The sequence below is a fragment of the Lithobates pipiens genome, unplaced genomic scaffold (genome assembly GCF_037356315.1).
Source record: "Lithobates pipiens isolate NorthernLeopardFrog02 unplaced genomic scaffold, aLitPip1_a1.2 Scaffold_1, whole genome shotgun sequence".
NCBI classification, from domain to species: Eukaryota; Metazoa; Chordata; class Amphibia; order Anura; family Ranidae; genus Lithobates; species Lithobates pipiens.
This window is the reverse complement of record NW_027507685.1, coordinates 40,198,063-40,214,504: the sequence shown is the minus strand read 5'-3', so window position 1 is coordinate 40,214,504 and position 16,442 is coordinate 40,198,063. Positions and strand designations below refer to the sequence as shown.

Below are 16,442 nucleotides of genomic sequence, written 5' to 3'. Positions count from 1 at the left end.
TCACACCGCCGCATCCGAGGTTCAGAGCATCGCTTGGTTAGGATTCTCCTTAATTGAGCGCTGTCTATTCTGAGCACTAATTCAATGACTGCTGGGAATTCCTCTGGATTGGATTGATACTCAATGCTGAATATTAATGGCATTCTGGTGAGTGCATATTGGTGAAGGAAGTGTGGTGTGCATTTGTATTTAGCCCCCCTGAGTCAAAACTTTGTAGAACCACCTTTCACTGCAATTACAGCTGCAAGTCTTTTTGGGGATGTCTCTACCAGCTTTGCACATGTAGAGAGTGACATTTTTGCCCATTTTTCTATGCAAAATAGTTCAGGCTCTGTCAGATTGGATGGAGAGCATCTGTGAACAACAATTTTAAAGTCTTGCCACAGATTCCTCAATTGAATCTTGATCTGGACTTTGACTGGGCCATTCTAACACATGAATATGCTTAAATGAACCTTTACCCCAGTCTCAAGTCTTTTGCAGACTCTAATGCCCTGTACACATGGTCGGACTTTCTGATGGAAAATGTGCAATCGGATTGTGTTTTCGGAAAATCCGATCGTGTGTGGGCTCCATCTGACTTTTTCCGTCTGAATTTCTGACACATAAACTTTGAGAGCTGGATCTAAAATTTTAGGTTAATTAATTAAGTTTAAATTACGATCGTATGTAGACAATTCCGACAAAGTACCACACATGCTCAGAATAAATTACGAGACGAAAGCTATTGGCTACTGGCCTATTTATAGTCTCATCGTGTTGTACGTCACCGTGTCCGGAACGAGCAGATTTTCCAAGTTTGTGCAACCATGTGTATGCAAGACAAGTTTGGGCCAAAATCCATCAGAAAAAATCAGACAGATTTTGTCATTGGAAAGTCCGACTGTGTGTACGGGGCATTACAGGTTTTCATCTAAAATTGCCCTGTATTTATCCGATGACTCTTCTATGTTTGAGCGATGCCCAACATTCCTTAGCTGCTGCGCTTGGAATTATAAATACATTTGGTAGGTATTCTGGCATTAGGATAAATGGGGTCAAATCTGTGCTTTTACCACTAGCCCAAACAGCGCCCCCTCTATCCCTTCCGGCTCCTCTCGCTTGGGTATCTTGCTTTAGGTACCTACTGATTCTCATTCAGAGGGATCTTTCTGTGTACCTGGATGACAACCTCTACCCAGTTTTGAATAACTTTCTCCAAAAATGCCCCCGTTGAAGACACTCTATGTCGAAACGTGTCGGACTTGCTTTTGGCACCCCACATTGCTTTTATTACTAATTTTTACTTTGTTCTTTTGTGATCACCAAGTCATAATTTTTATTTAATTATCTGACTTTTAAATAAATCTGCCGGTTAAGACCATGTGGAGCTTTCTTTTTTCTTTTCTTTTTTTGGCTTAAAATCCATACCATTTCCCACCCCTTGTTTGGGGTTGCAACTGCCAATCGAGTCACGTCTGAATTGGACAAGGAACCACTCCGGAGATCCCTCTGTGAGATACATCGTATGGTCTATAGCTGTGTGGAGTTTCCCTACCATCTTGACGGACCCTCACTGATCCACCCTTTGGTCCCAGGTCAGGACCCCAAGCCTTTCCGACTCAACCGTCGTAAGACCGTGTGAGTCCAACATAGTCGGTAAGAGTATTTCACCTATTTCATTGATATCTGCAGACAAGCTGATATATCGGGTTGTACCTGACTAGCAAGACCCTTATCCTTTTTTAAGAAGTTTGATCACCCCATTTTCTGCACCAGTCACATTACGGAGGATTTCATCCATTGTAATTGTACTCTTTCCATGTGATTATGGACTTCCTTATGTGACTACTTTTTTATTTCACTTTTTGGTTTCCCTTTCTCCAAAAATGTTTGGCGTGGAAAACCCTGCCCCTTACACTGGTAGGCAGGTTAAACCTCATTAAGATGACCTTTCTCCCAAAGTTTTTGTACATTTTTAGGCACACACCAGTGCCGATTCCTGGTGCCCTCTTTTCTAGACTTGAGCAGGCCATAAACTCATTTATTTGGTCTGGTTCCACCCCTAGGTTAGCCAGGACCTCCCTGCAGCTACCTTTGTCAGAGGGAGGTCTAGCCCTGCCCTGCTTTAAATGGTATTATTGAGCAGAGGTGCTGGTAACTGTGCATTGGTGGTTCAAACAGACCAAGTCAAACCCAGCAGTTAACCTGGAGGTGGTGCTGCTGGGCTCCTATTCAGAACTTAGTAACTTAGTATATGGAGGACCACGTTCTAACCTTTCTAACTGTTCTAACCACGTATCAACCCTTCAATGAAAACCACTATTTTTGTATGGAGGCAGGTGATGACCGCCCTGAGTGAATCAAACATGATCTCCCCTCATACCCCGCTATGGGGGAACCCTACCCTTCCACATCTTAGATCCATGCCAAACCCACAGCTATGGGCTATATACGGCATCAACAATTTGCTCCATATTATGCCTGGGGGCAGTCTTCTCCCTTTTCCTGAGCTGAGGAATAATCTTCAATTACCCTTCTGGATGCTCTTTAGGTACCTGAAGCTTAATCATGCATTACAGGTTTCCTAGCTCTGTCACCTTAGCACGCCACTCGGTGGAACAACTTTTAATGACTCTCAATATTGATAGAACATTGTTCTCAATTTATCTTAGACTCATGTTGGGAGATGGAGCCAAGTCACTAAATGATATCAGAAATGGCAATGAGCTACACCTACTCTTAACGGGGAAGACTGGGATGAAGGTATCCAACAATATTTCCCTCTAATGATATCCACTAGAGACCATCTATTTCAGCTTAAATTCCTTTACAGGGTTTATCATATTCCTCAGAGACTGTCTTCTATATACCACATCACTCAGGCTAGTTGCCCCAAATGTAAAAATGGAATGGCGACTATATTCATATGGTATGATCTTGTCCACTTATTCAAAACTTTTGGTGGGCGGTGGTTGTTGACATAAATGCAGTGAACGCACTACAAATAACACTGGACCCCATGGTACTTTTGCTAGGTATTACAAATAAACTCGCTGCCTCTAGTCATCATAAATTGTTTGTATTTTATACCACTTACTACGCTAGAAAAACAATATTTACTAAATGAAAACTGTCAGAAGCCCTTACAGTAGCAGCCTGGAGGTATTTGATCAATACAGTGCTTCCTCTTTATCGGTTCACATATATGGGTCATAACTATCCTCAAAAATCTGAGAAAATATGGTTTGCCTTGGTTTTAGCTAGGACTCTTAGTTCCTGAACATTCCTGTATCCTTCTTTTGAGTTGGGAAATGTCCCCCCTTCCATCCTTCGGCCCCTGTCTCCTACTCTGCATGCCCCCCCCCCCCCCCGTAATGTCATGTTCTTTCTCCCCAATGGGTGCTAGGTCTACTAAAATCGTTATGGAATATGCTTTAATGTAGCTCATGGGTTTATATCTGAATAGCTACATTTTCAGTGTTACAAAAAAAAAGATTGCCCTGTATTTGGCTCCATCCATCTGCCCATCAACTCTGACCAGCTTCCCTGTCTCTGCTGAAGAAAAGCATCCCCACAACATGATGCTGCCAACATGATTCTGCCACTAACATGTTCAGATAGGTTGCTAATGCTAGATAAGCGGAATTTTTCTTATGAATGAATAAGCAATACATTGTATGTGCTCCCCTTTTATTCTCGTTCCTTTTTTTTTTTTGGCCAATGAATTAATGAACGGGATTGGTACTTAATTTATTTATTACAGGTACTTATATAGCTCTGTCAATATATGCAATATATTTATATTCACATACATTCCCATGTATTAATACATTACCAGATATCTACTAGTTTAAAAAGCCATAGCAATTTAAGAAAAAATTAGCTAAACATTAGAGGAAGCTGATTTATATAAATATGTACATGTGATTTTTATAGATATTTTTTTTTCTCTTTTCCCTATTAATATAAAAATATTAATACAAATGGATTACGTAAAAAATAGGATCTCAAAATTTAGTTTGCCTTTAACATTTGATTTTGAAATGAATGTAATTTTCCCTATCTAAAACCACACACACTGTTAAAAATTCATTTGTTTCAAAAAAAAATGTTCATCCTGTTGTTCAAATTTCTTGTCAATGTGGACGAAAACAAACTTAAATTTGACCCAACTAATGATTAGAAAATTGAATGAACGCTCCTAATTTTGAACAAAAGTATACTAGTGTATGGCCAGCTTTAGTCTATGCTGCTTCCGCAATACCACACTGGTCCCGTGATTATTATTTTTTTTTTAGGGGAAGTTAACCCCCAAACAAGCTTTTTAAATAGGCTGAAATATTTAGAAGAAAAAGGAAGGAAATTAACCATTTTAACTCTTTATAAATACCCATTTGATACACAAAAGCATGGCTGCAATCCTAACTAAATACCAGTATTATAACTAAGCATCACACAAAGAATAACATATAAACAATAAAAATGTCAATTTGGTATTCATAAAAATGCTTGCTTGTTAAAGATAGATGTGTAGGAATGAAGTAGTGAAATCAGTGGATGAATTACTTTTATCTTCCTTTCCCACAATACACTGCTTACTGGTGGCCAGTGATTTAGAAAGTAGTACAGCTTACCATCCAGGCTAACAGAATTTTCAAATTTAGGTCAGGAAAGCTAGCCCATATATTTCTCTCCTGGGAGGTTCACTTTAAAGACCTATTCACCTATGCACTGTTGAAAGTGCATTTCAACATATGCTTTATGTTGAATTTTAACAATCAACAAAAAGTGAGTTTCACTGCAGACAGTACACAGACGTCAAAAGGCGTTGGCATGCATTTGGATTGGTTTCTATTTATATAAATTCAAAACACATCAGGATAAAAACGCACATGTATAAAAACGTCTTAGTAAAGATTATGTAAGTGTATGTATATATTTATAAGTATATATTAATATTACTACTCTGCCTGTGCTTGTTTCTGGACTGATATTTGAAAGAAAAAAACAGCAATAATGTTCTGGGTAGGGGAAGGACATTATACAATTCTGCTCTTGTGTACCCATAATTCCAAGTAAGCCTCACACATGTGGCTCTCTCTAGCATGTGCTACTAGAAGTGAGAGTAGGTAAAGGCATTTTTTGGTCAGGAATAAACCTGAGTCACTGAATTGGGTCAGGGTTACTAGAGGCCATGGCTGGATTACTCATCCTGGCATCTCTCTGGTGCCTTCCCCTGGTATCTGGAAGATTGGAGAACTTTCAAAAACTAGAGGGCAGAGGTTAGGAGTTGCTGTCTTGAATATTTATGGGCTCTCAACCAATCCTAAGAAGTGGGCTGGCAGGCAACTGGGATAACCCATAACTAGACCTGAGCCATATCAGCAAGGGTAGTCAGGTGGAAGATGGAGAAGAAGTGCTGAGGAGAGGCTGCCGGTGGCCCTTTAGGAACCACTGCCGGGGAGGGGTTTTACATCGGGCTGGGAGCTCAGGAAAGCTGGCCTGGAAGGATCCTAACACGGGAGACAGTGGAAGGATTCATGCCGGAGAGCTGGCGTAGAGACAGTGAGTAGATAAGTACGATGCAGGGACAAGACAAAGGGAAAAACTGTCATCATTAACAGTGCTTTCTTGAAGACCGTGTAGTGCCAAGTCTTCATCAAACCTTGCCCTGGGAGGTCTCCATGTATGTGTGCCAGTCCGGCAGGACTGAGGCAAAGAGTCAGTCGGGAGGACAGGGAGGAAGATCAGCCAGGCGGGCTAGCATTCTGCAGGCAAGTGGAGCTGGGATCAGAGGCCACAGAGCAGAAAAAGAGATGTAATGCTGTTCACTTCATCTGTGTTATTTTGTCAAGGGACAGAGAGTTCCTGCCTGTAATGCCTTTGCTGAACTAGCAATATCCTGCTAGTTCCAATGTAAGTGAGCAGAAGGTGCTGTACATACTGTAGGAAACCAAGTTCATACAGGTGGAAGGAAGTAGAGGACTTTTCTTGTAAATAGGGAGGACGTTGTCCCTGGTTCAGTGTTTTGGACATTTTCAAGTTGGGCATCCCATAATTCCCTACCCCATCCAAGTTATCATCCCCTAATGAAACCTTAAAAACAAGCCAAGGACTGTTTTCTGAGTTGAAGTGAATGAAAGTAATACTATGTGACTGTCTGTGACTCAGTGGGGACCCAGGACATCCATGACTACTATAGGGGTAGTGCTACACAAACAATGCAGCCCCATACAGTAGTTAACTTTTTTCTTTTTTTCTAAATGGTAATTAGTCCTCCTACGTCTCTCTAAAATGAACCTCAGGTCTTCTACCTCTTGTTTTCAAGAATGTGGGCAGGTGGGAACCATATTGCACATATGGTGGACCTGTCCCAAGGGCCTACAATTTTGCATGCAAGTGCATTCCCTGTTACGTTCAGTCACTATAGTGAATATCCCTAAAAGCACTACCAAATGAACCTGTTGATAATATTCACAGACATACTCAAACATTAATTTACTTTAAGTTCTTAGTGGCTAAAATTGCAATTGCTACAACCTGGAAGAGTTCTGTCCTAGAATTATCTTTGATGAGGTGTAAATTAACCTGGGTAACGTTTAATGAAAAAATGGTTAGTGTATTGAGAGATAGGCAATCAAAGTTTGAGTAGGTCTAGAATCCCTGGATACTATATACAGTACACAATCTTCCTCTCGATAGCAAGGGGTCTTTTGGTGGCAGCAGAGACAGATGGTTGGACAGGTAATTCCTTTTCTTTATTCTTTCCCTTTCTTTATTTACTTCTCTCTTCCTTTAACAACATTGTCATTTTATGTGACCTTAGTATTGAGCCCAATTTGATGTGTCATCTGGAGGACATACTCCATATGCAAATTATTTTATTTTTGGTGATGTATGAGCATATTTCCCTTATAACAGTGGTGGATACTATGATGATAGATCACGGTAGCGACCCTCCCTTTACAGTCCAATACCACGCTTGTATTTGTGCTCACTTTTGTTCAAGCTCTTATCGTCATGTGATTCAGGGTATTCTTTGAGAGAATGTTAATATCTGCTGAACGCTGTTCTCCTTGTACTAGTACACTGTCTCCTGTTCCCATTTTGGGCCCTTTCTTAGGTATCTATATTGGTTTTGTAAAACATTTTTTATGAAAAACCTAATACTATTGAAAATGAAAATGTTTGCCTGCCTGATTTCATATAATATAATATAATATCATTTAAATTCTGACTGTTAGTTTTGTAGTCAATTTATGGAGACATACCGTTCGAAAGACAACCCAATCCCTATGTCGGTATTCAAGTGTACCTCCGAATTCTGGTGTCAACTGCTTTTCATCTATGTACTTTAACAAGTCAGATGCAGAACTAAGCATAACCACCTAAAGAAAGAAATAGAAGGTTGACATACAATTTACAGGCTGGCACAGACATATTGACAAACTTAAGAGTATCTATAGTCAATCCTATCAACGGAAGATTACAGCCTCATTACTGCTTTTTCAACCAACAGCTGAACAGTTATTACTGAGCCAAGGTAAACTGTTAAATTGTACTTGCTTTTTAGAAAGTGCCTCTTTAGCCTGTTGCAAGCAAAGAAAATATCAAAAATACTCTACCGGGAGCTTGAGAATGAAGTCCTCTTGACTATACCGAAATCCAATGTCAGTGAAGGTGCGCTGGAAAAATCCAGTTGGTCTTAAGACCAAAACTAGATGAAGGTTTCCAGGAAATGAATGCTTAAAGGAAAGAAATATACAAATATTAATATGCAAAATTACAAGTAAAACATAAACAACATAATTCATGGAAAGCTATTTTGCAATGAACTGACAGAAGATAATAACATTTAGAAAGCCAGTTTGAATATTTATCAAAAATTCATTGAGACAATAAAAGCTGTCAGAACTATGTCATATAAAGATCATTGTTTTGACCATTAGTAATATTGTTTCTTTTATAACAATCATATTAAAAGGTAAATATAGTTTTCCTGAATACCAATCTAAATTGAGAAATATTGTGTGAGTATACATAGCAGAACTATAAGCAAAACTTTTTTTTTCTCATTTTGGATAGAGTAGGGGAGGGTCATAACCCCTGTTACTTTATTTTTTGCTGTGTCCCACTGGAGAGATTTTCCTTCACTTCCTGTCCATAGCCAAAACAGGAAGTAAGAGGAAATCCCTGAACATTAAGGGAAACACCCCCCCCCCCCCTCCCCCAAGGTCGCCTGAACTAGTGTTCTCATTGACATTTTTCCCCTCTATTACTTTTCTTGGAACAACTCAAAATTTGGTATTTTCTTTTACTTGACTTCAATGATAATTGTAAACAGGGCAAATAGAGAGGGAGGTGACTCTACCTTAACTGGTTAACTGGGGCATAGACAGTAATACAAACTGACAGGTGTTTCAATCCATCTCCACTCAATTCTTCAAATCTATGGGATCAATCACTAGCAAAAATTGCACGTGTGTCCAGTCTTAGCCCTTGTACACATGGTCGGAGATTCCGACAACCAAAGCCGTTGGATTTTTCCCGAAACTGTTGCATACACACGGTCGGACGAAGTTGTCGGAAAATCCGATCTTTCAGAAAGTGATGACGTAATTTCGTTACGATGGGACTACGTTCAGGCTAGTAGCCAATAGCGTTGATGTAGGAATTTGATCTGAGCATGCGTGGCACTTTGTCCGATTGGAATTCTCTACACATGATTGGAGTATGTCCGATCGGAGCATTTTGTCGGAAAATATTTCCGGCAAGTTGGAAAATTTGGTCCGACGGATATTCCGACAGAAACAGTCCGATGGGCTGAGACTTTTTCGCACAGGCCTGTGGTGAATCAATCCTATAATATTTTCCATACCTTGGAAAGACAAATGAATACAATATGAATACAACGTTTTTCCTTTTTTTTACATGTATGGCTTTTTCTCCAAATGTGATTGACCACATTTATAAAACACACTTGCTTTATCCCTGCATTCACCTAGATCAAGTAACATTTGCTAATGTCTGGATTTTTTTCGATCTTCAATGTGAAATTTAAGACACTCTAAATAAGTGTTTTTTTCCAGGTTTGATTCAAACATATATTTTAAAATGGTGAATGATTGATTTTCAGTCAATTTCAGTCAGTCTCGCTGGAGCTGAGCCATGCTCAATTATACTAACTCACATATGATTGCAATTACTTCCAATTAGACACATTGTAGATTAAGTTTTTAACTTAAGATCTTATTTTGCGTACAAAGGCATCAATGTTATAGAAAATGCTTTAAGCCAACAAATACAGTATTTGTGTGGGGATATGCCTACATTTGCCCATTTTTTGTAAAAAAATTCCTAATGCCGCGTACACACGAGCGAATTGTCCGGCGTACTTAGTCCGGCAAACAATCCGGCGGATAGTCCGGCGGACTTTCTACCGAACGGACTTGGCCACACACGGACACACAGAAAGTCCGGTGTTTGCTAGCACGATGATGTACAGCACGTACGAAGGGACTAGAAGAAAGGAAGTTCAATAGCCAGTAGCCAATAGCTTCCTTTTTCGTACTTGCTTCTGAGCATGCGTCATTCTTAGTCCGCCGGACTAGCATACTGACGAAGGTATTGTCCGCTGAAACCCAAGTCCGGCGGAAAGATTGGACTGCAAAAATACTTTCCTTGTCCGCCAGACTTTATGCTGGAAAAGTCAGCCGAAGCCCACACACGATCGAATTGTCCGCTGAAATGCGTTTCGGCGGACTAAGTCGCCGGACAATTTGATCGTGTGTACGCGGCATAAGAGTTGTTCAGAAAATTTCCTACGGTTATATTACCTATTTTTCTGTTCCTAAAATCTAAAAGCAGTATTTATTAAAAATCACATGGAAAGAGCAATAGTGGCAGCTTAGGCCAAAAAATCTGAAACATATTTCATGGAGCTTTAGGACAGCCTTTAACTGATGACATTACTTCCCAAATCTGGCATCTCCACAATAACCCACATTCATTGTTGGCTGCTGCCTTGGTCTTTGAACTGTGAAAAGAAACCCAAGTGTCCAAAAAACAAACAAAAAAAGAAAGCCTTTCACAAACAGGAGGACAATGTACTAACCTCCTGCATGTTATTTTCTGGTCATCGACAAACCTAATAGCTTTTGCAGGACATATTATTCGTACTGGTGAGGATGACATATTTACCTTGAAATAAGCGAAGGGAGATTCCAGTCCTAAACAGCCAACCATAACCAATGTTTCAGTTTTGCGTTGAGATATTCCTGAGGCCCATTCACACCTATGCAAATTAGATGCAGCTTACACCGCATACAATTCGCAGGACATTTTAAAATACATTAATTTGAATGCATCTGGTTCACATGTGTGTTGCATTCGCACTGCGCATTGCCCAAAAAAATGTGTGCGTTTTCTGTGCATTGCGGTGCGAATTACAAGCACATTATCTTCTATGGGAAAGCATCTGATTTGCAGATGCATTCCGTTCTAAATACAAATTCTCTCCTCCTCACTACACCTCCCCTCTCCCTGCTCACTGATCCGCAGCTACAAATGAGAGTAACTGCTGAACAGCTGCTTTTTCTCTTTGCAGAGGAAACAGAGCTAGAATTCACACCGCACATGTGTGAACCCAGCCTGAAACAATGGAAACCAATATGTGTTCAATCTTCATAAATGCATGCAGTGCCAATTTCATGATTAGATCCTTAGCTTTTCTAATAGTCACGTCTGCAATAACTGGAAACCTGTAGCACCTATGTGTCCAATCTTTGGTGCCGGTTGCATTGGTCGTACCAATAACCGAAGAAGAAAATAGGATTGTTGTACTTACTGTAAAATTATTTTCTTGGAGTCCACCGAGGGGCACAGGAGACCATATGCTGCTGGGTTGTACTGCAGTTTACACTGAACACTGGCAAACATAAAATCTGTAAGACAACCTAGGATAAAGCCTCCACTACCCTACATTAAACAGTTTGTATAAATCAGTGCTAATAGCATGACTGTAAACACGGAAGGCTAGAACCCGTGTCCCTCAATAGACTTCAAGAAAAAGGATTTTACAGTGAGTAATAAAATCCTACTTAAGTTTATGCTCATCAAGGGACACAGAAGTCATATACTGCTGGAACATCCAAAAGCATTTCATCTGAGGGGTGCACAAATATCACTGACTGCTAAGGGGACCACCAAAAAAAAACTACTGGGGAGGCTGTTGCAGCCCAGAAAATGACTGAATAACCCATGCATAAATCTGTTACCAGATGAGATAGAACACCCCTACCTGAAAGGGGAACCTGCCAACACAATCTGGGGAAGGATACAGAGAATCAGCCTGATCCCCAAGACCAAGAAAAAATTGTCACCAACCAGGCAGGGATGACTCAATATGAAAGGGGGTGTTGAATCACAGACCAAGAAAGAAGATAGCCAACCCAACAAGGGGAGGAACAATAACAAATCCTCATTTTGGTAGCAAAAAACAACAACCAAATATGTTTTCTAGAAGAAACAGATAGCAGACAAATGACCTGAGAAAAAGTCCTTGTAATGGCAAGACCAGCCAGTCTAGGTAGGAAGGCTCTAAGCCTCTAGTTATACAAAAAGACGCCACCTGCTCACACCTATAGCTGGCTATCACAATAAGAAGCTTGGAAGGCTAATAACAGATACAAACAAACCCAAGGATAAACCGAGGAAAAAACCAAGCTTTACTTACCACCAGCCCACAGACAACCAAATAACCTGTCTAACAGTATGCGTTAAAAACAGGGGTTTAGTCTGCACACATTTGCAAATGCATGCGTAAGCCACACACTTATAAGTTGGCCAAACGTGTCCAAGTCCTCTGGTGAGCGGAGTATGGCAGAACGGCCATACTCCGCTCACCAGAGGACTTGGACACGTTTTGCTATACTCTGGATATACCATTCACAGCAGTACCTAACTGGTACGCAGAATTCAAACGAATTGGAGCGCCCTCTCAACCATTCTATGATGACCACATGGATGTACAACCTACCCACTTTCGACGTCGACGCTCTCCTTCTACTAACAGATCAGGATCACATCGGGGTTCCCAAACCGCCCCGCTCAGCCCGACAACCGCTCCATGGCCGCGGCGAGCACGCAGGGATCGCTACCTCAAACCCATCCTGTCACTAGGATCCATTTCTTTCTTTACACTGTGCTTCTAATTCCTCGTTCATGGTTCTATTTTCAGTTTACTCCGTTATCTGTTCACTGCAGTAACCCACTGTAAGACTTTCTTTCCGGGTGCACCTAAACCAGAGCTTTACATCTTACATGAAGAACCACCCCTACATGGATCAGCCAGCTTCCACATATCGCCTGATCACTAGCGAGACATTTGGCCCTCACTCTGAAGACTCATCTGCGATGGGTACCTGTGAGAGATTACCACAGTCCACTGGGTTAATTTTGGTCGGGCAATCCGACACTGGACCCCCCTTTTTTTTTTGGTCCTGTTTAAAGCCTGATTATTCCTTGTGTGGTTGCGTCTGGTTTGAAATATTCAGGGGTTTGCAGATGTATGGCAGCGCATTCGGCCCATTAAATTATCATCCTCCCCCGCTGCACAGGCAATGTCTCAACCGATATTGTACGCACATACACGCAAAGAATCATTATCTAACATCTTCTCTGCGTTTTATATATAGGCTCCTTTCACCATCATAATTTTATATAGCTAACCTTTAGCTGTAGATTTGCCATTCACCTGCAACCTTTACAGCTGTGATTGTTCATCGCCCTAACCCTCACATACGTTTGGTAAGTTGGGTAATCTCGTATACCTCTTCTAAAAGTTGTTATTCAGCTGTTCATAGATAATGCTTAGCGTATGTGTATCCGGGGTGCATAGTGAGTATGAATCCGACTTTGGCTATTATATATTGTCTTTTCTAGCCCTCAGTTACTATGGTTATTAGTGAATGTTTATATGGGTTTTCACTCAGTTTTTGAGTTGAGTTTAGTATGCCACCCTTTTTTTTTTTCCCCCGCTCTCCCCTAAAAAAGGGGAAGGGAGAGAGAATGGAAAAAGAGAAAAAGGGTAAAGTGGTCGATTATACTCCTTTCACTAACTCCCATTGTTCATGTCATGGACACAAATATAAAGGTTTCCCGCACTTAGATCTTTTTACTGTTACACCTCTCCTCTGCTACTACTATAGTTTCTATAACACGGGCACTTGTAGTCTGCTACCCCCTTTATACTTCTATTTCCTCAAATGATTAGGAGATGGATCTCAGCCCCGCCTTTTGTAGTCTATCCCCCTGCTTAATATGCCAGATTCCCACGATGGCTGTTGTTCAGACGGTACACATTTGACTACTGTTTTTTTTTCTTATCCTCTTAACTGACTCATTTCCTCTGGCTACCCACTTCCCACACAGTGGTCTCCTAAAAGTAATTCATCCTCATTTTTTTTTCTCTAACTGACACCACTGACTCAATCCGGCATCTTTCCTAGTTCCCTGTCTCAGGTGAGCTGGTTCTCACTTGAAGCCGGACTCTTCTCAAGTTTATACACCTTACACGCACGCACATTCGCTCTCTAGCTATATTTAGGTGTTACTTTCTGAGATTACGATAAATCCCGGGATTTGGTCTCGACCTTCCGCTCTATATTTGTCCTCCATAATTAGAATATCCTCCGCTCGTTCTCCCAATTCTTGCGAAAGACTCCTAATTTCGTCACGTTCACCCCCCCACTTAGCAGACCATAATGACCTCTACAACCGCCCAATCAAAACCGGTATATGTCAAATTGATCTCCTTAAATGTCAAAGGGTTAAATATACCAGAAAAAAGATCGCAACTTCTCTCTACCATGAAACAGAATCAAGCAGACATTATATACCTTCAAGAGACGCACTTTCGAGAGGGCTCCATTCCCAACCTTAAAAATTTCCACTACACTATTTCATACCACTCTACTTCTCGAGATTCTAAAACAAAAGGGGTTTCTATATTAATCAGAAACACGTGCCCCTTTATGATCACGGACTCTAAGATAGACGACCAAGGTAGATTCTTTTTTCTTAAAGGGACGTGCAAGGGCAAAAAAATCACCCTGGCGAACATTTACGCTCCGAATAAAGGACAAGTGCCTTTTTTCGGAAAGATTGCACTCCTCTTAGCTGAATTCCAAGACGGCTCCCTAATCCTTGGGGGAGATTTCAACATTCCCCTTAATCCCCTCTTAGATACATCCAATGGCTCAGCCTCCATCCCATTCTCGGCTCTGAAAGCGATTAAAAAGGAGCTCCACTCCCTGCTTCTACATGATACATGGCGAACATTGCATCCAGACTGTAAAGATTACACCTTCTATTCCCCGCCACATAGTAAATATTCCAGGATCGATTATTTTTTTATATCCCAGACGGACCTTCCAACCCTTCACAGAGCGTCTATTGACCCCATGTATCTTTCCGACCACCATCCTATCTCTATGACTTTACTGATTCCCGAAACTCGCCCCACAACCGTACTTGGAAACTAGACCCAGCCCTACTCACCGATCCAGCTGTTATAACAGAAGTAGAGGCCAGCCTGACACATTTTTTTATCGAAAATGATGAGACTTCTACCTCTCTACCTACCTCCTGGGAAGCGCATAAATGCGTCATCCGGGGCATTTTCATTTCAGCTGCTGCCAAACGTCGAAAGCTAAAATCAGAACATATCCAGTCGCTCACCCAGCGTATTAGCTCCTTTGAAGCGGTACATAAACGTACGTTAGCGTTGCATACCTTAACCAATCTGACTGCCGCTAGACAAGAATTACTTGACCTCCTAGGAAAGCAGACTAGACGCAAATATATTTTATCCAAAAAACGCTATTACGAGTTCGGCAACAAAGCTGGTAAATTGTTGGCAAAAGCTTTACAAGCCAAAAGGGCTAGTAACACGATACACTCACTCCGAGACAACAGGGACAACAGCATTCACGATTCGCCTGCTATAGCCGAACAATTTAGGGCTTACTACTCCCGACTTTATAACATATCTTCGTCAACCTCACAGCCTACGACCCTAGACAAAGCTCAGCTGATTTCAGACTTTCTACAAAGGTACAGCCCCACTCCTATCTCAGACTCCGTTTCTCGCGATCTTGATAAACCGATCACATTAGAGGAGGCCACTCATGCTTTGAGTATGTTGAAACCAGGTAAAAGTCCAGGGCCAGATGGTCTTACGGCTGGCTACTATAAATTCTTCCTTCACCTCTTGGCCCCTAGATTCTTGTCCACATTTAACACGTATGACACACCCCAAGTCCCCCCTCCGGATCTACTATCAGCCCACATAACTGTCATTCCTAAACCCGGAAAAGACCCTCAACTCCCTACTAATTATAGGCCCATCTCGCTATTAAACGTTGACCTCAAATGGTATGCAAAGATTTTGGCCAATAGGTTACTCCCTCTTCTCCCCTCTTTGATCCACCTTGATTAGGTAGGTTTTGTCCCTGGCAGAGAGGCGAGGGACAACACCCTCAAAGCCCTTAACATCCAACATTGGATCAAGAAAAATTTCCCTTTATGTGGGCTACTCGGGCCTTAACCTATTTAGGTATTAAATTTACCGCTTCTCTATCCAATTTATATGTAGAAAACTATCAACCCATATTATCCTCCATTATGAAAGATCTTGAGAAATGGTCGACAGGTATCTTTTCGTGGTTTGGAAGGGCAGCAATAGTCAAAATGAATGTTTTACCAAGATTACTATATGTCCTCCAAACCATCCCAATCACGCTTCCCCCTTCCTTTTTTACTGCCTATAGAAGATTAGTAACGAAATTCATTTGGGGCAAAATACGTCCCAGACTATCATACTCTAGTCTGACTTTACCGAACCACCTGGGGGGAATAGGTTTGCCGGATATCGGCAAATATCAACAAGCCTGCCACCTATCCAGAGTCCTAGACTGGAATATACATTCCGACACTAAGGATTGGGTGCAATTGGAAAACTCCCTTTCAACTATACCTCTTGCCCAAATTCCTTGGTTGCATGTCCGTCATATACCATCCGATTACAAAACCCACCCTCTCATTGGCCCCACTCTACTTGCCTTCCAAAGGGCGTGCTCTAAACACAAATTATCCTCAGTAATAGGTCCCCTAACCCCACTTCGATTGAATCCGGCGTTCCCGCCTGGAATGCAGGCTTCAATATTGCCGCTGAATGATACACACTCACCTTTACGGATTCCCCAACTATTCCACAACTATAAATGTATCTCCTATTCTGACCTAAGGAATTCGCTACACCCACAACCTCTCCCTTTTTGGTTTTACCTGCAACTTAGACACTTTTTAAATACGGAAGGACAGGCTTCGGATTGGACGAGACCCGTTACTCCTTTTGAAGACATGTGCTTGAAAACTGAACCTCAAAAACATCTCATATC

The 16,442-nt window shown here is 41.3% G+C and overlaps 1 protein-coding gene across 8 annotated transcripts in view; it reads right to left on the bottom strand.

The window, feature by feature from the left end:
• MCF2 (MCF.2 cell line derived transforming sequence) overlaps positions 1-16,442 on the bottom strand; it is a 296,431-nt gene that overhangs the window by 164,346 nt on the left and 115,643 nt on the right. For all 8 annotated transcript variants that reach the window (XR_013277191.1, XR_013277215.1, XM_077490004.1 and 5 more), the window contains 2 exons: positions 7,608-7,727; positions 7,254-7,370 (listed from right to left, as the gene is read on the bottom strand). Coding sequence is in view for 6 of the 8 variants with exons in the window: in XM_077490004.1 (XP_077346130.1) it covers positions 7,254-7,370; positions 7,608-7,727 (237 nt within the window). In the remaining 2 variants the exon portion in view is untranslated. The remainder of the gene's footprint in view (positions 1-7,253; positions 7,371-7,607; positions 7,728-16,442) is intronic.